Source organism: Rana temporaria, chromosome 11 (assembly GCF_905171775.1).
Source record: "Rana temporaria chromosome 11, aRanTem1.1, whole genome shotgun sequence".
NCBI classification, from domain to species: domain Eukaryota; kingdom Metazoa; phylum Chordata; class Amphibia; order Anura; family Ranidae; genus Rana; species Rana temporaria.
This window is the reverse complement of record NC_053499.1, coordinates 163,009,273-163,031,899: the sequence shown is the minus strand read 5'-3', so window position 1 is coordinate 163,031,899 and position 22,627 is coordinate 163,009,273. Positions and strand designations below refer to the sequence as shown.

At 49.9% G+C, this 22,627-nt stretch overlaps 1 protein-coding gene across 1 annotated transcript; it reads right to left on the bottom strand.

Moving 5' to 3' along the window:
• Positions 1–1,382: 1,382 nt before the first annotated feature.
• Positions 1,383–22,605, bottom strand: CDK10 (cyclin dependent kinase 10). The gene is made up of 14 exons (XM_040329634.1): positions 22,501–22,605; positions 21,040–21,242; positions 19,456–19,528; positions 19,229–19,300; positions 18,123–18,225; positions 15,790–15,871; positions 14,080–14,147; positions 11,985–12,037; positions 6,321–6,390; positions 5,435–5,494; positions 4,992–5,115; positions 3,508–3,647; positions 3,359–3,411; positions 1,383–2,102 (listed from the first exon to the last, which is right to left on the bottom strand). Exons 2-14 carry the CDS (start codon positions 21,136–21,138, stop codon positions 2,005–2,007), a joined length of 1,095 nt encoding a protein of 364 aa, XP_040185568.1. The 5' UTR covers positions 21,139–21,242; positions 22,501–22,605; the 3' UTR covers positions 1,383–2,004.
• Between the last annotated feature and the right edge of the window lie 22 nt (positions 22,606–22,627).

Below are 22,627 nucleotides of genomic sequence, written 5' to 3'. Positions count from 1 at the left end.
GTAGCCCATGCACATTACACAGGGACGCGTTTCGACGCTCGACAGCTTTTTTGTCAGCCTCGGAACGCTTTCCTGTGTAATGCACATGGGCTACACCTGGTGACATCAGGCAGTCCTTCTGGGTTCGAGGACACCGGCTTCTCCTGCAGACAAGCGTTAGCGGCTCCTACCTTCTCTGCGCGTTCCATCCCCATGGCGGTGGCCTGAAGCCTCTGGTCACTGCTTTGTTACTTCTGGTCCTTTGGCAACCCAGTTTGTTGGGAAAATTATTAAATGCAGAGTTACGGAATCATAAGAGGAGTCAGAGTTGTGGATGAAGTAAAACAGAATCACCAGAGAAGGCCATGAATTAGGTGACAACATTCCCAAATTCAAAGGAAGAAAAAGGTAATAAACCCCAAAAATGTTCACCGGGACTTTCTAGGCAACTTTGAAAACCAATAATGTGATTGCATAAAAAAAATTGCTTTTATTACATCAATATAAAGTATCAATACAAACAATTCAAATTGATCACTTTTGCCAAAGGATGGCGATGAGCATGCATTCCCAATTCCGGGGCCCCAAGTGACCCACACAGGGGTCCCCCAGCAGAGACTCCCAGAAGGCTTTTCAAGAAAACCAAGAGATCTTGCTGGTAGAGAACTTCTGGGTAAGTGGTGTCAGGCAGTCAGGAATTGGGAATGCATGGTCATCTCCATCCTTTGGCAAAACAGGAATCAGAGCTGGGTCGGCAACGGGAACCAGAGCCAGTTCGGGAATCGAAACCAGTTCGGGAATCAGAGCCAGGTCAGTAACAGGCTGAAGACCAGTCAGGACTATTACCGAGTTAGAGCCTCCTTTAAATAGACCATCAGGCACCAATACTGCCTGGGCATACAGCGACATGGGGGGGGAGGGGGCGAGTGCCCGGGATTGAAGGGGTTAATAACTGCTGGGGGGGGGGGGTTAATTTTGTGTAGAAAATGTATCGGAGGAGGAGAAGGGGATCCCAGGCAGAACTTTGCAGTTGCCTGCCCAGAACAATAAAGATACATTTGCATTGGATTTAAAGCTTCATTCATACTATGGCGTCCCGGATTTCAGGCGGAATCTGAACAGGCGTCCTGTGATTTTGTTTGCGAGATTTTACCGCGATTCGTCCTGGGACAATTGTGGCAGAATGCGTTTCGGGTGCCGTAGAAAGTTACAGGGATTGCAAGGGCATCCCGCGGTTTGCAGCGATTCGGAATCTATGTGATCCGCAACGCCATCGTGTGAATAGAGCGCCACTTTTTTTTTTTTTTTTCAGGTTCACTTAAACCCCCCAGTGTTAGAATTGTTATCACGCCAACACACATTCCCACTGTTCGAAAACAACAAAAAAAAAACAACAAGCTCTGTGTCAAGGAATAAAAACTTTATTATCCGGGGCAGTCCGGACATTGTGACATTACCGCCAGTTCATGCAACACGTCCTCCATGTCTGACCGTCCCTACTTAAGTCAGAGAATTCTCAGCACTGAGCAGTCCTGGTGAGCGGCCAGATTCCCCCTTCCCTGATCTGCAGAGCGCATTCATCATCCATCCCGATCCATCCATCCCGATACACACGAGGGACAAGTGTAGGGAACGCCATTCTTTGGTTCGCTCTCCATGATCACTGGAGGCAGAAGAAGGGGGTCCAATGCTGCACCTGCCCAGGGAATCCAACATAAAGCTCAACAATCTACAGTAGTTGGTTGAAGGGCCTTGGTGGGCATCAGAAACAGTCACAGATCTCCCCCTATGAATATCTGTCCTTCCAGAGGGTAGCAACCCCAGCACCCCACATTCTCACAGTCCTTGTCAGGGGGGGACCAGAAGGACTCGGCCCCCCAGATGAAACATTGTTATTGCTATTCTGGCATTACCAGTACCCATTACTCTTACTGCAGAGACATCTTCCAGATATCAGGCAGTCCTCATTCACACCGCAGCACTGGAAAACATGGCGGCTCCACTCTTCTTCACACGTATGTCGTTTCACGGTTTGCAGCGTTTGGCCTGGCTGTCCCCGCCGGCGCTGCTCATTCTCTTGTTTCGGTGATGCGGGAACGTCGGCATCAGTTGCGGTTCACAAGCTGAAAAAAATAAAATAAAAAAAGTTATTTAAAGCGTTTGTTACCCAAACACTGCATATTCCTGATATACCGTATTTATCGGCGTATACCGCGCACTTTTTTCCCCTTAAAATCAGGGGGAAATCGTGGGTGCGCAATATATGCTGATACCCGCTTCCCGTACTGTGTTTGAACACCGCCGCCGAGCGCAGTACACACGGCTCCGCTCGGTCGCGCCCTGTGCCGCCTCCTAGCCTTTATGCGAGAGGAGCCGAGCGTGGCCGAGTGTACTGCGCTCGGTATATGTTGGCGGCGGCGTTCAAACACAATGCGGGAAGCGGGGATCGGCTCAGAAACAGCGCGGGAGAAGCGGGAAGGACACCACCAAGGCCGCAGACGGACGACAAGGCTGCCGATGGACACCGGGCAAGACACCGAGGAGGGGCATTCACTGTAAGTGTTTTCCTTTTTTCTTGAAATTTCCATCTAGGTTGGGGGCGCGCGCTATACGGCGGTGCGCACTTTACCCCGATGAATACGGTATGTGTCTGCTGTCCCATGTACTGGTATAAAGAAGTCTCCTGTCCTCTTTGTATTGCTTCCTTTATGTGAAATCTCTGGTGATCCTGCTGGTACCTCTGCTTTCCTATTAAAAAAACTGACCACACTAAGCAGAAGAGAACACTGTGGTCAGTTCTCTAGCTATTCTGGGAGCTCAGCCTGCTCAGTGTACTGCTTACCATACCTTGTCCTGTACAGTATTCTCTATGTAGAGGCAAGGCTTTGCTTCCTCATATCAGAGGTGCTCCCTGTCGACTGGTGAGGTAATGATAGAGGATAGGATGATAGTGGAGGAAGCACAGAATAAATGAAGCAGAAGCAGGGATCTTCTTGCACTGCAGGTCTCTAGGTACAGCTTCCCCTCCAGCAAGGAGAACAGTGAGCAGAACAGTAGTGACATCCCCAAATCTCACTCCAAACCCCCTGAAACAAGCAGTCAGAGGCGGCACTGACACTGCAGATGTACAGCAAGGGTGTAGGCATAGGGGTGCCCAGTGCCCCCCATACCAGGAACGGCTCTGCTTTATTATCAGGAGGAACTTGTCAGGTAAAAGAGTAAATCTTTATATATCAGAGCTCAGATTCCAGAGTATTAAAGTGCTATTTTCAGGGGGAAGATCCACTCCAAGTTGCAAATATTCTATTCACCCGCTAAAAATACAATCCACCCCCCCCCCCCCCCCCAACACTGAAGAGGGAGTGTCAGGAATACTTACGTAGAGGCTTCTCCTTGAAGTAGGAACTGGCCAGACTGTCCTCAGCTGTGGCTCTGAGAAGGTAAGAGAGAAGAACGCTCAGGATTAGAGGTTTAGGACTTGGCATGAAAACCTTCCCCCGTCTTCTAACTCCCCCCCCTCCCCCTTACCTCTTTTTTGGGTCATACATGAAGAGGAAGTTGAGCAGGCGCAGGCCGGCCTCCGACAGCCAGGGGAACTTGTGTTTCAGGTTGTTGTACGGCTGTTTGCGGACCGTGTACTGACCAACCAGAGGCAGCTTAGTAAAACCCTGCAATGAGAAGAAGGGCACTGAGAAGAAGGGCACTGAGAACAGAACGGAGGAGGGAAGGGGACGGAGGAGAAGGGAAGGGAACGGAGGAGAAGGGAAGGGAGGAGAAGGGAAGGGAAGGGAGGAGAAGGGAAGGGAAGGGAGGAGAAGGGAAGGGAAGGGAAGGGAGGGGAAGAAGGGAAGGGAGGAGAAGAAGGGAAGGGAGGAGAAGAAGGGAAGGGAGAAGAAGGGAAGGGAGGAGAAGGGAACGGAGGAGAAGGGAACGGAGGAGAAGGGAACGGAAGGGAGGAGAAGGGAACGGAGGAGAAGGGAAGGGAACGGAGGAGAAGGGAAGGGAACGGAGGAGAAGGGAAGGGAACGGAGGAGAAGGGAAGGGAACGGAGGAGAAGGGAAGGGAACGGAGGAGAAGGGAAGGGAACGGAGGAGAAGGGAAGGGAACGGAGGAGAAGGGAATATCAGAAAACCTCAGGAGGACCAACAGATTTTTTTCCCCACTGTTTCAGACCCTACCTGTGAGGCATGTAAACAGAACAGCGCATGCACAGCGCAGCTTACATCGCTGGCACGGTCCCCTGTGTGTCATGACGACCGAATCCTGTAAATACTGGCACCAGCGAGCGATTGGACCATTAGAGAGGAGTTCTACTTTAACGTGGATCTTCACCCTCCCCACTGCATTCCCCCCCCCTTTCAATCCAAACTTTCAGCCATGGTTCTAACCATTTCAGATACTCCTGCAGAATCCTGTGAGCATTCTGCCCCTTGCTCGGTCCCGGGCCGCCATTGAGAGTCCCACCAGCTCAGCCACTGGGCCTTAGGATGTATAAACCCCCCCCCCCACCCCAGTGGATTATGCTGCCGTATGGAAGACGTGACGTGCCAATCCTAGGAGGCACAGTCGGAATAACACACGTCATTGGTGTAGTCCAGGGGTGTCCAAACTTTTTTCAAAGAGGGCCTGATTTGATGAAGTGAACATGCGTGAGGTCCGACCATATTGACTTCCTATTACAGAGGCCGCCAAGTAAACAAGAGATTCCTCTGTATGTAATCTGACGGCGCTCGTCCCGCCAACTCCCTGACCCCTCCGAGGCTGCCAGAATAATAAATACAGTAAATATCTTTTGTGGCCCCCAACGAATCCCTGAGCGGCGCTCAGGGATTTGTTGGGGGGCCACAAAAGATAGGGAGATATATCCAAATAACCAGTGGGGACGCATTAAACCGGAACACGGGCCGCAATTTGGACATGCCTGGCGTAGTCACAGGCGACACCGATAACCATCCCAATTAATGAAATGGGTCTACAGTTGGAAAACAAGTGCCGCCCCCCCCCATACATACCGGCCAGATGGTCTCATTTGGGGTCCCCAGAAGTTGCATAATAAGATCGATCTGATGGATTTCTGAAGATCCCGGTAATAATGGCTTGTGAGCCAGAAGCTCAGCCAGGATACAGCCCACAGCCCTGTATGGAAGAAAGAAAAAAACGCCATTGCCATCACCGAACCGCAATGTGGGATCTATAAAATGTAGGGGGGAGGGGACGGTCAGGAGGGGGTTGGAGAGATTTTGTTTTTTGTACTGTAAAACCTAAAATCTTTTTTTATAAAATCTTATTTTTTATTTATTTTTTAAATCAGAAGGGGAAGGCTGAATAATGACTCCGACCGCTAGTTCCACTGCCTCATTATTGACAGAGAAGCCCCCCCCCCCATATAAGAAAGGCTTAGCAGAATCTGTGTCCCCTTTATATTCTCAGACATATCGAAGTTTGGGGGTCTCACCACATATCGATGGCGGTCGTTTGCGTCGTACTTCCAAACAGCAGCTCAGGCGCTCGATACCTGAAATCAGAGGAGAAGACACCGGAATGTGAGAACCGACAATAATTCTGGATTTCAAAGAGTTTGGAAAAGGTTCAATTGTTTTTTTAAAATAACAAACATGTTATTCTTAACTGCTCTGTGATGGTTTTGCACAGAGCAGCCAGGATCCTCCTCTTCTTGGGTCCTCCTCTTTGGTACGCCAGTCCCCCCCCCCCGCTGAGTGCCCCCACAGCAAGCTGCTTGCTTGTGTGTGATCGCTCCCAAGCCACCCATGTATGCGTGTGCGTGTGTCTTGCGTGCGCAAGACACGGAGTGCAGGCTCTTGGCGTAGAGCTCCAGTGACCAGTGGAGGTGCAAAGAACGGCGACTGACCATCACCACTCTCTGTTCAGAAGTGACCGAGATGAGTGATCAGTGGTCATGGGTTCCCTTACCTGTCCTGTGGGTAAGGGAACCCAGCAGGGTAGTCTTACGGCTTCACAGCGGAACCCTACTGCACATGTGCGGGGCTCCGCTCCTCTCCTCCCTCCCCCCCCCGCCGCCAGACCAGTAGGAGAGAGAGCCAAGCTACTGGCGTAATTTGCCACGGCCGGACTTCCGGAAGTGGGGACAGGTATCTGCTCCCCCCGAAAAGTGTCAAATGTGGCACCGGAAGGGGGGGGGGTGAGACAAACGAGCGGAAGTTCCACTTTTGGGGTGGAGCTCCACTTTAAGCCTATACAGAAACAACAAGTCAAAGTCTGCACTCCCCGGACATACATTATGCTTTGGATCGGATTGTTGGTACTCTGGGCAACATCTCACCAGTTTCACCGGCAGAACGCCCAATCAGCCCGCTACTCACCAGAGAGTCACGACTTTAGGAGTCATCTGCTTTGCAGGAACGCTGTATGCACGAGCGAGACCAAAGTCAGCTGTAAGAGGGAAAAAAAAAACGGGGTTACTTACCGGTAACATCCCTTTTCCTGGAGTCTTTCAGGACAGGTACTGTAGAGAGACACAGGCTCCTCCCCTCACAGGAAACACCGCCTTCCAATTAAGAATTTAAGCCTCATCCTCCCTCAGCTCCTCAGTTTTTTCCAGAGTACCTCCGGCCAGCTGGGGAGACACAAGAACACGTCATAAAAGTATAAAATTACATCTTACCTGACGGCCTCGTCTGATGAGTTTCCATAATATCCCCTACAACAAAAGAGGGTGGGTACCAGTGCTGTCCTGAAAGACTCCAGGAAAAGGGATGTTACCGGTAAGTAACCCCGTTTTTCCCTGTTCGTCTTTCAGGACAGGTACTGTAGAGAGGATAAGCGAGCACCTTACCCTAGGGTGGGACAACTGCTTGCAGTACTTTGCGTCCAAAAGCCTGGTCTTTGGTTGAAAGTAGGTCCAGTCTGTAATGTTTTACAAACGTTGAGAAACTAGACCATGTTGCAGCCTTGCAGATCTGCTCCGGGGAAGCACCAGCACACTCTGCTTGGGAAGTTGCTACTGCCCTGGTGGAATGAGCCTTGATACCCTGTGGAGGCTCTACTCCCCTAGAAGAATAGGCTAGAACGATGGCTGCCCTTAACCACCTGGCTATCGTGCGTCTAGAAGCCCTAGACCCTTTCTTGGACCCAGAAAACAAAACAAATAGTGAATCAGCTTTCCTGAACTGACTTGTGTAATCCAAGTATTGTAGGACACACCTCCTAACATCTAGGTTGTGAAACTTGTGTTCCTGTTCCCTCACAGGATTTGAACAAAAAGAAGGCAATGTTATTTCTTGACTTCTGTGAAATTTAGAAGCTACCTTTGGTAGAAAAGCCGGATCTGTCTTAAAAATGATGCGATCCGGAAAAACTTGAAAAAAGGGGACCCTAATAGATAGGGCCTCGAGTTCGCTCACTCTCCTGGCAGTAGTGATCGCTACTAAAAACACTGTTTTGAGAGTGATCACTTTTAAACTACATTTGTCTAAAGGCTCAAATGGTTCTACTGTAAAGGCTTGAAGAACCAATGAGAGATCCCAAACTGGGAAGTTGGAGGTTTTAACAGGTCTCCGTCTACTCAAAGCCTTAAAAAATCTAGAGACCCAAGGGTCAAATGCTAGTTGTTTTTCAAAAAATACACTTAGCGCTGACACCTGACCCTTCAGCGTGCTAGTTGCCAACCCTTTATCAGCTCCAGCTTGAAGAAATTCTAAAACAGCCACAGAGCTGTTGACACTGAATGAGCTTTCTGCACACCAGATGTTAAACCGTTTCCACACTTTTTGGTAAATGGCTTGCGTCTCCTTCTTTCTACAGCTTAGGAGTGTTTCAACCAAGCGTTCTGAAAACCCTTTGCCCCTCAGCAGCTCTTCCTCAGAAGCCAGGCTGCCAGGTTCCATCTCTCTACCTGCGGGCAGCAGATTGGACCCTGCAAAAGGAGATCCTCCCGAATTGGTAGAATCCAAGGAGATTCTATCGATAGATTTTTTAGGATAGAGAACCATGGTCTCCTGGGCCAATGAGGTGCGATGAGAATGAGTGTTGTGTTCTCCCCCTGCAGTTTCCTCAGGACTGCTGGTATTAGAACCGGAGGGGGGAAAGCATAACACCTGGAGAACTTCCAGGTTTGGGCCAGAGCGTCCACCGCCAGAGCTCCATCCCATCTGTTTAGGGAAAAAAAGAGCCGAGTTTTTGGCATTTTCTCTTGAGGCGAATAAATCCACCTCCGGAAGACCCCATCTTTGAGTGATCGCTCTGAAAACTTCCTGATTCAGAACCCAATCGCCCTCCCTCAGTTTCTTCCTGCTGAGGAAGTCTGCGACCTGATTTAATTCTCCCTTCAGATGTATGGCTGAGAGGGACAAGACATTGGCCTCCGCCCATACGAGAATAGATTTTGTCAGATCCCATAAGGACTTGCTCCTGGTGCCCCCCTGCTTGTTGACATAAGCTACTGCCGAGGAGTTGTCTGTCCTGATTCGAACATGCTGTCCCTGCAGCTCCTTCTGAAAGGCTTTGAGGGCTAACTCTATCGCTTTTAGTTCTCTCCAATTCGAAGATTTTTGCGAGTCCTCTTTTGCCCAGCGACCCTGTGTCAGAAGGGAGTCCAGGTGTGCTCCCCAACCGGAGCCACTGGCATCTGTTGTCACTGTTCTGGAAATCGGGGAGATCCAATCCAGGCCCTGTAAAAGGTTCGCCCCCTTCCTCCACCACCAAAGGGACCTCTTGATGTGAACCGGTATGGATATCAGGGAATCCAAGGATTCCGGTTTGTGGTCCCAAATGTTCAGTATGAACAGTTGTAGAGGTCGGAAATGCAGACCCGCCCACTGCACTGCAGGAAGACAAGATGTTAATAACCCCAGAGCTGACATGACTTTCCTTATCGGAAGCTGGCAACTGCTCTGAAGAAGTGATATTACGTTGTCCACCTTCTGAACTTTTTCTATTGGGAGAAAAGTCATCTGTCTGGTTGAGTCCAGTACATATCCCAGAAAAGTGACTCTTTGGGAGGGTGTCAGGCTGGATTTTTCCAGATTGAGTAACCAACCTAGGTTCTCCAGAATCCCCTTTGCAACCTGGAGGTCCTGGGACAACCGTGTCGGAGAGTCTGCAAAGAATAGCAGATCGTCCAGGTAAGCTATCACCAGGATGCCCTTGAGACGTAGAAAGGCTAGTACCTCCACCATCACTTTGGTGAATATGCGGGGGGAAGAGGAGAGCCCGAAGGGGAGTGCTTTGAATTGCAGGTGAAACATCCCCTCTCTGGACCTCACGGCCAGTCTGAGAAATCTCTGATGGCATTCCGCTATTGGGATGTGTAGGTAGGCATCCTTTAAATCTATGGATGCCATGAAGCAGTTCGGAAGGAGGAGTGTCCTCACGGAATAGATGGAATCCATCCGAAACCGTTTGTACGTGACCGAGGTGTTTAGAGGTTTTAAATTCAGTATAAGCCTGAATTTCCCTGAAGGCTTGCGGACCACAAATATGTGGGAGTAGAAGCCCTTTCCTATCTCCTCCGATGGAACCCGAACTACCACCTCCTGATCCTCCAACTCCTGAAGAGAGGAGATCAGAGCCACAGATTTCTCTTTGCATTGGGGCAAATTGGTGACTAAGAGTCTGGATGGGGGGGGACTTGAGAACTCTAGTCTGTACCCTCTCCTTATGATCCCCAGCACAAATTGGTTGCTGGTGATCGTCTCCCATTGTGGGAGAAAGGCCCCCAACCTTCCTCCCACCTTGACTCCGTCATTGAGGTTTTTGGGGCTGTTCAGGAGCACGAAAAAGTGCCCCGGCACGGCCTTTCCCTTTTGGTCCCCAAAACTTTTTCTTTCCCTCAGGTTTGGGGACTTCCACCTTCTTTTGGGTCCAGAATTTTTTCTTTGTCTGTCCCCCAAATTTTTTCTTTAAGGGGAAAGCCTTCTTCTTGTCGGCTGTACGATCTAAGACAGCCTCCAAGCCTGGCCCAAATAATAAGTCTCCTGTAAGGGGGATCCCGCACAATTTAACCTTTGAGGCGCTATCCCCCTGCCATGTCTTGAGCCAGAGAGCTCTTCTTGCAGAATTAGATAGAGCTGCAGATCTGGCAGACATGCGGATTGACTCTGCTGAGGCGTCCGCTACATACCGTACGCCACTCAGTAAAGTTGGAAAAGAGGAAAGTATAGTCTCTTTTGGCGTTCCGGCCTCAATATGTGCCTTAATTTGTAAGAGCCAATGCTCTAAATTACGGGCCACCACTGTTGCTGCCATAGCTGGCTTAAGGTTCCCCTGGGAAGCATCCCAGGACTTTTTTAATAGCGAATCCATCCGCCTGTCCATGGGGTCTGAAAGGACCCCCATGTCCTCAAACGCCAAGTCCGTATGTCGGGATACCTGCGAAAAGGCGGCATCTAGTTTGGGGGATTTGTTCCACACTGAAGCCTCCTCTTCAGAAAAAGGAAACCTCCTCTTCAAAGAGTTTGAGAAAAAAGGTTTCCTCTCTGGGTCCTGCCATTCTTTTTTGATGGCATTGACCAGTACTTCATGGACTGGAAAAACCCTTTTCTTTTGTTCTCCCAAACCACTGTACATCTGGTCATGGAGTGACAGTGTCTTTTTCTCCTCAACTATCCCTAAAGTAGCGTGGATAGTTTCCAATAACTCTTCCACCTCTTCAAGGGAAAGCTTGTAGCGAGAGACCTTTGAGGACCCTGCCTCTGTCTTCTCACTATCTGACTCCTCTTGGGAGCTAGAAGCGGCACTGTCTTGCTCCTCCTCAGCATCCTCTCTGATATCCGCAGGTTTCTCTCTACTCCCAGAGGGAAGAACCTCAGGATTCGGTGGAATTACCTGTTGCGCTACAGAAGGGCTGCTTTGGGGCAATTGAAAATTAGCAAAAATATCTTTAAACGATTGAAAGGTGCCAGAAAGCTCTTTCATAGAAGCTGCTAATTCAGATGCCTGCTCTGCCTCCCTTTCTTTAACCAGCCCCTCAATACATCTCCTGCAAAGTGCTTTGTTCCAACTCTCACTAAGTGAAGATCTGCAGGAAGGGCATTTCTTCCTGCTGTGGGCTGATTTTTCTGTGGATTTCTGAAAAACACAGAAGAAAGTGGAGGCTAGATTAAAAGAGAGACCAGCGCATAACACAGGTAACCACCAGGAGTGTTCTAGGACCAACCACCACCAGGGTTCCAGACACACTACACTAACAAACTCCCCGACCACCAGGAGAAGAAAACAAAAAAATCACCAGTGAAGCTGTACAACATGATAAGGGAACACCACCCCAGGGTTCTCCTTACCTTAGAGTGGCTGGTGCTGTCGTCATCCGGAGGTGCACGGGAAGCCTCTGCTTCCGACATCTCGCTGAGGAATGTGGTCGCGACTGCCTGCCAAAACGCCGACCCTACGGCTGAGAAGAGAGAGGCCGCACCAGCCCAGCGTCAGGCCTTTTCACACTGCAGCGTCCGGGACCAGTGACGCGTATCCGGCGGAAGTGCCCGCCCCCCCCGGAACTGACGTCACTCGTCATCCGGTCCGGCCCAGCTCCTGGCCGACTGTGAAATCTCACAGGGAGCGTGCACCCCGCCTGCAGCGCCACCCCTGTGCGTTGAGTGAATAGGCCTCCGCGGCTGAATCCACCCCAGGAATGTCCGCGGGACGCTACACGGCGATGTCCTGGGTAAGTGACTTCCCCAGTCAACCAGGACGCCATGCGTTTAAAAAATAGCCCTGAGCCCAGGGAGAACAGGTCCCCCCTCTCAGGAAAACTGGCCTCAGCTTCCCCAGCTGTCTGGCCCTTGGCCCCCAGCGGTGTCTCCCCTCCGGAGGAAACACCATAAACTGAGGAGCTGAGGGAGGATGAGGCTTAAATTCTTAATTGGAAGGCGGTGTTTCCTGTGAGGGGAGGAGCCTGTGTCTCTCTACAGTACCTGTCCTGAAAGACGAACAGGGAAAACAAATCAATGAGTTCTGCCAAACGAAGGAATCAGGAAACGATCGAGCAACCGAGAGAAAAGCCCAAATAGGGAATAGAGGGCGTGGCTTACCGATCTTCACACATCCCTTATCGGTCATCAGTAGATTGGACACCTTCAGGTCTCTGTTAGGAGGGAGAATGTAGGAGCCCATTAATAATAGTTACAAAAAAAAAAAAAACACGTGCATCTAGTTCAACCAATAAATTGAAAACCTCCATAAACCCCAAAGATACAAAAAAGAAACAAAGCAGAGTGGCAGTTGGATGACCGGCGCTGGAATTCTGTCTGTGTGATTTGGTATTTTGCTAATCCATGCCGACTAATCACTTCTATTGTTTCTCATGTAAAAGGGAAACTAAACTTTTACTATTTCAATCATAAATGAACCCTCCCCCAATGCCAAGTATACCCCCCCCCCCCTACTGATATTAATGGGGTTGTGAACCCTGGAGGTTTGCATTCTATGTATTGAGGCGAGTACTGCAGCAGCCCCCCAGAGCCCCCCCTTTTACTTGCCTGAGCCCGACCGTTCCTGTGCAGGGGACAAGCACACCCGCTCTAGCCAGCGTCTTGGGTCCTGATTGAATAGACTGATAGCAGCGCAGCCATTGGCTCCCGCTGCTGTCATCAAATGCAATGATGTGGGAGCTGGGGGGGAGTGGAGCCGAATCCTGCTGTCTGTGTCAATAGATGCAGCAGCACGAGCGCGCCCGCACGGGTGCCCCGAGAAAAAAAAACACTTCTCCGACAGGGCACTCAAGAAGAGGAATGAGCCAGGAGCGCCACGGAGGGACCCCAGACGTGGAGGATTGGGGCCAATCTGTGCAAAACCAACTGCACAGAAGGGGTAAATTATGACACGTTTGTTTTTTTAAATGAACCTTTTACAAATCCTTTAAGTAAATTGTAACCATCTTGTATTGAATTGTACCGTCTTCCGTTATTGTGTAAAGCACGGTGCAAGCTGTTGGCACTCAATCCTGTATATTATTAAAGTACAAGGGGGAACAGATAGCAGGGGAGGGGGGGGGGGCAGTTAGGATTAGACCCCTTTCACAATGGGTCGCTTTGCAGGCACTATAGCGCCTGCAAATCGACCCGAAACAGCCTTTGCTGTCTCTCCAATGTGAAACCCCCGAGGGCTCTCACACTGGAGAGGTGCGCTGGCAGGACGGTAAAAAAAAGTCCTGCTAGCAGCATCTTTAGGGGAGGTGTGTACCCCTCCCTCACCGCTCCTGCCCATTGAAATCAATGGGCACCACGGCTATACTGCCGGCAAAGAGCCTCTGCAGAGGCACTTTGCAGTGTTTTTAACCCTTTCTTGGCCACTATCGGAGGGTAAAACCGCCCTGCTAGCGGCGGAATAGCATTGCGAAATTGGCGGTAAAGTGCCGCTTAAAAATAGCGACGCTTTACCGCTGCCGACGCCCCCGCCCCGGTGTGAAAGGGGTCTTAGGTTTTTGTTAAAACAACAAAACACAAGATTTTATCTTCTGTCATTCATGCTTCCTCCTGCCTGTCAGCTGTCATATACACTGATCTGGTACATGAGCAGCTCAGTGAACATTTATGGCCCCGATTTGTGTCACTGCGATACGACTCCTGTACGCATGCGCACATGTAACATCATAGTGCCATGGCCATTCAAGTGTCTGAAAGCACCGAACCCGGAACGAACACCAGGCGAAGATGGAAACCCCAGATCAATCTCAGTGCTGCACGGCTCGGTTTGCCTTAATGCTGTGCATACCGGCACATTATGGCATAACCTACTCACCAGGACAGACTGGGGGGGGAAATCCAGAACTTTGTGTCGTCACTGGAACAGGAAGAGAGGGGAATCTTCCAATGGGAACACCTGTTCCTAGGAGGGGATTGGCCTCACCGTGGCGAGATTTCCTCCCGCTTTCTGCTGCGTCTCTAAAACAGGATGTGAAGGGAAATCTCCCCAATGGGACAGAGGCAGCAAAAAAAAAACCTGACAAGGATTTTATCCATTTTCTACTCCATCCAAAACTAAAGAAATAGAATATCTTTTGCCACGTACACACGATCGGACAGACAACGAACATTTGTTGTCGGAAATTCCGATCGTGTGTGCGCGGCATTAGCATTCAATATACTTCATATATGTGATTACAGAGAGTTCTGTGAAATGTTCTACCTGTGCACTATAAAGCTCTCATGCAGATACTGAAGACCGGTGAGGAGCTGGAAACAGATGCACTTTACCTGAATGAGAAGAAAAAAAAAAAGGAGAACTTTTCAGCAACATTGTATATAAAAAAATATATATAAAATTCAATTTTATACGATGATAACTAAACTAGCTGAATCTCCAGTATATTTCTTCTCCAATCTTCATCATTGTCTGTGAACTTTTATGGGGCGTCTATAAATGTCCAGAGAGAAGAGAAAACCAAACTTCCGGTTTTGTACCTTCCCCTCCCCCTCCTTGGGAAGTTTGGACATTCTGGGACCGGTGCTGGAAAGATTGACCAGGAGGACACAATCTCAGGAATGTACTGCCCCACTAGATCAACATACTGTGACTGCAGAACATAAATTACCGTATTTACCGGCCTATTACACGCACAGGCGTATAACACGCAACCAAAATTTAAAAGGGAGGTTTCCGTAAAAAAAATAAAAAATTCCCCACAGCCCCCTGCCCCTGCCCCGGACACGGAGAAAGGGCACATGAGAAAGGACTGGCAGTAATGTTTTCTTAACTTTAAAGTATGCTGGCAGCGCTGTCCCAGGGCCAGGAGAGGCGGGGCAGCCGGCCTGACACCCCCCCCCCCAATGGGTGGCACCAGGGGCGGATCGCCCGGTGTTGGTAAAAAAATAAATACAAATATTGGTGTATAACACACAGGCAGTTTACCCTCCATTTTCAGGGTAAAAAAGTGCGTGTATACAGTACTTTACAAAGCTGAGAGGCACAGTCATGGATATGCAATAAAGTCTGGCAGCTTACCTGTCTCCATGTGTCCATTAGAGGCCTGACCCTCCTTCTGACTGTCTTTTATCACCTTCCTCCCTGTATTGCTCCACCCTAGGCCATCCCAGGGAGCCTATATTAACCACTGCACTGCTATTCTGCTTTGCTGTTCAACCGTGTTGTTGGCTTTAGTTCCTGTCTGCAGTGTGCTACGATTATCGTCCCTGACGTCTCCTGTTTGCCCGTGATCCTGACCTTTTGCCTGTCCCTCGGTTACCCTTGTCTGCCTGTTGCCCTGACCTCGGCTTACCCATCACTACCGCTTGTCCTGCTTGCTGCTTCCCCTCTCTCCCTGCGAAGCGTGACCTAGGGGATCCCAGGGGTCGCGACCTGGACCCAGCTGCCGCGAAGGCCATCCTCACCACTAGAGGCTCTGGTGAACACAAAGCTGGGTCTTAGACTCCGCGCCCTGGGCGATCTTGGGTTCACGCTTCCTCTCTAATCGCAGCAGTCGGCCATAGGGTTCACTACCCTGTGATGCATCCCTGACCCCAACGGGGTGCACTTGTCACCTGGCCACAGGTGACCTGACAGGCACCAGAAAAGGGGTGGAGGAGACAAATGAGTGGAAGTTCCACTTTTTAAGGCTAAATGTACAGCCTGGGGATAAGATCCATAGGGGATCAATTTGATGATTAACATAAGTGACTGCCGACACAAGGACCCCCCACACTACTACCACCTCACAAAGGTTAAATCATTCCCAGTTCATTTTAATGGGAGATAAAAAATCCACTACAGTCACAGCAGGAAGGTGAAGTCCCAGAACTAGAACAGAAGATGCATTACAATGCCGACATCCCTCCAAAAACTGGCTTTTCTTAATAATAAAATAGAACTATGGAGAAGTGTCAGTGTGTGTTCCAGTACCTGGGCTTCTGTGAAGGGGGTCTGCATGTTCTCTAGTAGGCTTGCCAAGTCCTGTTCACAGTAACCCATCACCAGGAAAATGCTGCAAAAAATAAATAAAAATGACAGCATTATTCAACATTAAGACACACAGCTACCTCATTATTAGGCCAACAGCTACATCATTTGTTGAAATAAATATTTATCACTTCCAAAGCATTTTGTAATTCTGCACATGACTCGGGCAGACAGGCGACAAATGTTAATTTAGGATGAAGCGGTTCATCTTCCTATGTTACCTCTCTCACCAGGAAGACGTCATGTATGACGAAACATGTTGGGCGGTGCTACGCGCTGACGTCATTACGCCCCACGTGACCCCCCAGTACACGGGTGTTTGGTAGTTTTAAGCTTGCCGGCTGTTTTTAGGCATTACGCGGTTGTTACCGCTTGCTATTATTAAACGATACTTTCCTATTTGAGTTCCTTTTCCCCCTTTGCACTCCTGCCTTTTGGTCAGAGTGCGCATCCCCAGATTGACATTTTTGTCCGTTTTCCCATCGAGAATCGGAGGATTTCTGGCTATACCAGGAGGAGGATTTCAATGACACAGGAAACCTGCTAGGGCCAATTCTGCTGGCGCTCACGACAGTGCTTTATAGGGGGTCCACCAGTTTGGGTTCCCATATACAGAGAGGGATTTTTCTTTAGATTGAGAACTTCCCTCCCTTCTTCTCTTCTCTTTCCCGATGAAGGTGGAAAGAATCTGGAACTTATTGCATCAACGGACTCACCATCATCATTTCTTTTCCTCACAACTGTCTTTTTTTTTTTGATACAAGGACTTAATTGTGTGTTTATCATTCTTCAATTTTTTCTTTCACTACATATGTCACTTATTTGTAATTTTTCATAGTTACGAGCGCAACTTATGTTTATAGAATTTATGTTACCTCTCTGCCGCAACCTCCTGATTGGACTAACCGCTTGCCGACCGCCTTGCGTATATGTACTGGGGGGCGAGGAGACATATCGCTGTTTGTAAATTACTAACAGCAGATCTGTCTCTCGTCTCCTATCAGAATGAGGATTTGTGTGTTTACATGAATCCCCGTTCTTGTGCCCCGCGATTGTGGGTGGCCGGCGGCGATCCTGCCCGCCCCGTGCAGTCGGCGGCACCTATGGCTCTTAAAAGGAGCCGCCGTAAATGTACAGCGATTCGCGGGAGGGAGCCCCAATGCAGCCGCCTGTCTATGGGAGCCGGTGGGCAAGTGGTTAAAAAAATAAATAATAACCCAACCTTTAGTATCACTTTAAAGGGGTTGTAAAGCTTCCAGTTTTTCACCTTAATGCATTCTATACATTAAAAGGGGTTGTAAAGATACACATTTTTTCCTAAATATCTTCCTTTCCCTCAGTGCAGTCCTCCTTCACTTACCTCAGTGCCGTCCTCCTTCACTTACCTCATCCTTCCATTTTGCTTTTAAATGTCCTTATTTCTTCTGAGAAATCCTCACTTCCTGTTCTTCTGTCTGTAACTCCACACAGTAATGCGAGGCTTTCTCCCTGGTGTGGAGTGTCGTGCTCGCCCCCTCCCTTGGACTACAGAAGAGTCAGGACGCCCACTAACACACAACTCCTTTATCTGCAACATAGAGGGCTTCTTGACTCTCCTTTAGTCCAAGGGAGGGGGCGAGCACGACACTCCACACCAGGGAGAAAGCCTCGCATTACTGTGTGGAGTTACAGACAGAAGAACAGGAAGTGAGGATTTCTCAGAAGAAATAAGGACATTTAGGCTTCATTTCCATGGACGTTTTTTACAGCCACTTTTTTTAGCCTTTTTTACAGCTTAAAAACGCCTGTCCATGTTTTTTTTATTTATTTATGAGGGAAAGGAAGATATTTAGGAAAAAATAAAAAATAATAATTGTACCTTTACAAGGTGAAAAAACATCCGATGCTTACAGGCTCCCCCGTTTACTTACCTGAACCCTCGAAAGTCCCGCGTCGTGAACGTGCTGGCTTCTCGGCTCTGCGTTCGAGAGATTGATAGCAGCGCAGCCATTGGCTTGTGCTGCTGTCAATCAACCCCAATGACGTGAGGGGTGGGGCCGAGCCCTGTAGTTGGCGGATATGGACACCGAATGCGCCTGCAAGGTAACCCCCTTTGGGAGAGCACTTCCCAGAGGGGGGGTTATCAGAAGCGGGGAGGAGCCAAGACAGCCTCCGTGGGACCCCAGAAGAGGAGGATCAGGGCCACTCTGTGCAAAATAAGCTGCACAGTGGAGGCAAGTATGACATGTTATTAAAAAAATAAAAATGCAACTCTTTAGTATCACTTTAAGTCTCACCTCTCCAGGTGATTTCCCACCACCACTTCCTTGAGCCCCACTATGTTGGGGTGCCGCAGCTTTAAAAGCAGCGTGATTTCCCGCAGACTGCTGATCGGGATTCCTGAGTGATGAAGAGGAGATATCGTTAGTAATGACACCATTGGGATAACACTACCGGGTAAGGACGAGCTCAGTCGCATGTTCGGATCCCAGTCTAAACAAACCTAAGCAAATCCACTGAACGTGCGCTTGGAAGTGCTGTCGCTGTAAATCTGAGGGGAAGATCTGATATGAAGGGAAGCTCTGCTGATTTTATCATCCAATCATGTACCAGCAAAAATGCTGTTTTTTATTTTCCTTGCATGTCCCCCTCAGATCTCCAGCGACTGAACTTCCAAGCGCACTTGTAGTGCAAAGTGGATTTGCCTTTAGTAAATGAACCCCTGTGTCCCCGACTTTGTGGTGTCTCCTAGCAGTGACACATATGCTGAAATCAGGAGATGGGGTCTCCTCCAGCCCCTCCCACTTCACATTTCTCACCAGTCAGCTGACCTCTAGTCTCCCCCCCCCCCCCAGCCATGTGGTGAACTGAATGGGCGGCTGTGAAGTGGCCGAGTGAGCGCCAGGTACATACCGTCTTATAGTTCTTTTTCACCCGGCTTTCCGGGTTCTCACTACCGCCGGGAGTAGGCGTTCCTATGAAGAGGCGTCAATGATTGACGTGCGGATAAGGCGCGTCACGCATTCCGAAAATAGCCGAACTGGCACTCCGCTCTATACGGCGCCTGCGCAGTCAGCTCTACATGGCTCCTAGTCTGTGCGCAGGCGCCGTATAGAGCCGAGTCCCAGGTCGGCTATTTTCGGAACGCGTGACGCGCCTTACCCGCACGTCAATCATCTACGCCTCTTCATAGGAACGCCTACTCCCCGCGGGAGTGAGAACCCGGAAGCCGGGTGAAAAGGAACTATAAGACGGTATGTACAGCGAAAAAAAAAAAAAATACCAGCATACTGTAGATGTCGGAAGTATGCTGGATGTAATGGTATATAGATGATTTTTAGGGTGAACCTCCGCTTTAACAAGCAGCAAAGGTTGTGCAAGATCTGGAATCCACCAAACTCACCGTCCTTCTCTTTATCCATCCTCACTTTCTTCAGCGCCACAATCTCATTGTTGGTGGTGTCTCTGGCACGATCTAGAAGCAGAAGGTGACAATCAGGAATCCCAGCCGGTGAAAAGGTTGCAAAGTCCACCCAATCTGCAGTCGTTCAGCAATCAAACTACAAGTCCCAGCCTGCAGAGCGCTATCAGTCCCACATCATCTGAAGTCCCCCCTCCCCCAATACTCACACACAATGCCATAAGTCCCTTCACCAATTCGATTTAACTTTTCAAACTCTTTCACACTGCGACATCGGCCGAGCTGTAATGACAAAGAAGAAAACACTCATATCAATAAAAGGAAACTATCATTGCTTTGATGAGAAACATTCTGTATGGAAAACATATTAACCACTTCACCACCGCCCACTGTACATATACGTCGGCAGAATGGCACGGCTGGGCACGTACAGGTACGTCCTCTAAGTGCCCAGCCGTCAGCGAGCGCCCCGGTCCTAAGCTCCGGGACCGCGGACCCCATCGCTGCTGGAGTCCTGCGATCGGTCCACGGAGCTGAAGAACGGGGAGAGCTGTGTGTAAACACGGCTTCCCCGTTCTTCACTGTGGTGGCGTCATCGATCGTGTCATCCCTTTTATAGGGGGACACATTCGATGACGTCACACCTACAGCCACACCCCCTCTACAGTTAGAAAAACACATGAGGTCACACATAACCCCTTCAGCGCCCCCTTGTGGTTAACTCCCAAACTGCAATTGTCATTTTCACAGTAAACAGTGCATTTTAAATGCATTTTTTGCTGTAAAAATGACAATGGTCCCAAAAATGTGTCAACATTGTCCGAAGTGTCCGCCATAATGTCGCAGTCATGAAGAAAAATAAAAAAATAAAAAATTGCTGATCGCCGCCATTAGAAGTAAAAAAAAAATAATTGATAAAAATGCAATAAAACTATCCCCTATTTTGTAAACGCTATAAATTTTGCGCAAACCAAATCGATAAACGCTTATTGTGATTTTTTTTTTTACCAAAAATATGTAGAAGACTACGTATCGGCCTAAACTGAGGAAAAAAAACGTTTTTTTATATGTTTTTGGGGGATATTTATTATAGCAAAAAGTAAAAAATATAGAATTTTTTTTCAAAATTGTCGCTCTATTTTTGTTTATAGCGCAAAAAATAAAAACCGCAGAGGCGATCAAATACCACCAAAAGAAATCAGTATTTGTGGGGAAAAAAGGATGTAAATTTTGATTGGGAGCCACGTCGCACGACCGCGCAATTGTCTGTTAAATAGCAAAACCTGGCCGGGTCCTTTAGCTGCCTAAAGGTCCGGGTCTTAAGAGGTTAAAGATGGATATCCCGGTAACGGCAGCAGCTGCAGCCACAACCAAGACATCCATCTTTTCAGTGGGCGGTCCTGTTTACAATGCGAGATCACCGTTGGCGGCGGCGGGAGTGAGGCCCCCCCCCTCCGCCGCTAACCAGAGCGTGACATTATCCCTTGTATCGTCTGCAGTAGAATGGGCCTGGTGGAGGCAGAAAAGGAGATCTCTATGGCACATGACACAATAACGCGCGGCGCGCACAGCCCCAGACTTCTAAGGACCCAACATTTCCAGGGACAATGTCCTACATCTGGGGCTGTCCCCGGAAATCACAGACCAGAGACAACCACCCCGCAGCCATTCAGAGGAAAGACAGAAAACTGCAATTATCAGATGGGAGAACGGATACAAAATGTTCAATCTATTTTCTTAGCGCACATTGCTGGCTGAATTCCGGGTTCTGACCCCAGCACAGCCGGACTCACCCTGTCCCTCTCCGGAACCGGGATGAACTTCTCCTCTCGGGCGCTCTTCAGGCGGATCTGCTCCAGCTCCGGGTCGGGCTCTGGTGCGGTGTCAGCCATTGTGGAGAGCTCAGCATGCGCAGCCTCCGTACACAGCACGGGTCTATGGGCTCATCGTCTCAGCGCCCTCTACTGTTCCATGTAAAGAATGACCACTGCTGATCCTGCAAAGAATTAAAGCCAAGTTACCATGTCAGAAGGAATCATACGCCGGTTATACAAATTTATACCAACTGCCCCCTCACCGACCTCCAGGAGACAGCAACTGCCCCCCCACCGGCCTCCAGGAGACACCAACTGCCACCCTACCGGCCTCTAGGAGACACCAACTGCCCCCCACCGACCTCCAGGAGACACCAACTGCCCCCCGGCCTCCAGGAGACACCAACTGCCCCCCGGCCTCCAGGAGACACCAACTGCCCCCCCCCCCCAACGGCCTCCAGGAGACACCAACTGCCCCCCCCCCAACGGCCTCCAGGAGACACCAACTGCCCCCCCCAACGGCCTCCAGGAGACACCAACTGCCCCCCCAACGACCTCCAGGAGACACCAACTGCCCCCCCACCAGCCTCCAGGAGACACCAACAGCCCCCCCACCGGCCTCCAGGAGACACCAACTGCCCCCCCATCAGCCTCCAGGAGACACCAACAGCCCCCCCACCGGCCTCCAGGAGACACCAACTGCCCCCCCCCCCAACGGCCTCCAGGAGACACCAACTGCCCCCCCCAACGGCCTCCAGGAGACACCAACTGCCCCCCCCCCCAACGACCTCCAGGAGACACCAACTTCCCCCCTGAACTCCAGGAGACACCAACTGCCCCCCCCCCCCCCGACCTCCAGGAGACGCCGGCAGGTCGTCTCTGCTGGGCGAGATCACGTAGATCTACGTCATCTCGCCGAGCAGCCAATAGGGGCCTCCCGTTTGCACCTGATGCTGACGCGCGTGCCTGGTGTTTATAACGCAAAAAATAAAAACCGCAGAGGTGATCAAATACCACCAAAAGAAAGCTCTATTTGTGGGGAAAAAAGGAAGTAAAATTTGTTTGGGAGCCATGTCGCACGACCGCGCAATTGTCAGTTACAGCGACGCAGCGCCGAATCGCAAAAAAGTGCTCTGGTCTTTGGGCAGCAAAAATGGTCCGGGGCTGAAGTGGTTAAAGTCTCTGGCTCTAATCAGGTGCTTCAAAACACCCCCACCCATAGCAATTCCTGCACGCCCGTCCTGAAAGGGGCCAGACACATGATTGGGGGGCGCAAAGGGATAGATTTCCGGGGTGGCATGGAGAGGGGGGGGTGGAGCCCCTAATGGACCCCACTGATCTTATCCATACAATGCCGAGCAATTCACTGCCCCTCCCCCAATCACACCTCAAGAATAACAAGAGACCCCAATTCTCCCCTCCTCCCCTCACTCTACAAACCTGCCCGGTGTACGGGGGCGCTCAGCTCTCTCACGTGACTTGGAGGAAGCGTCATCATGTGACCAGTCCTGTCCCGCCCACTCAGCGCTCTCACGTGACTTGGAGGTCTTGCCGTCATGTGACCGGT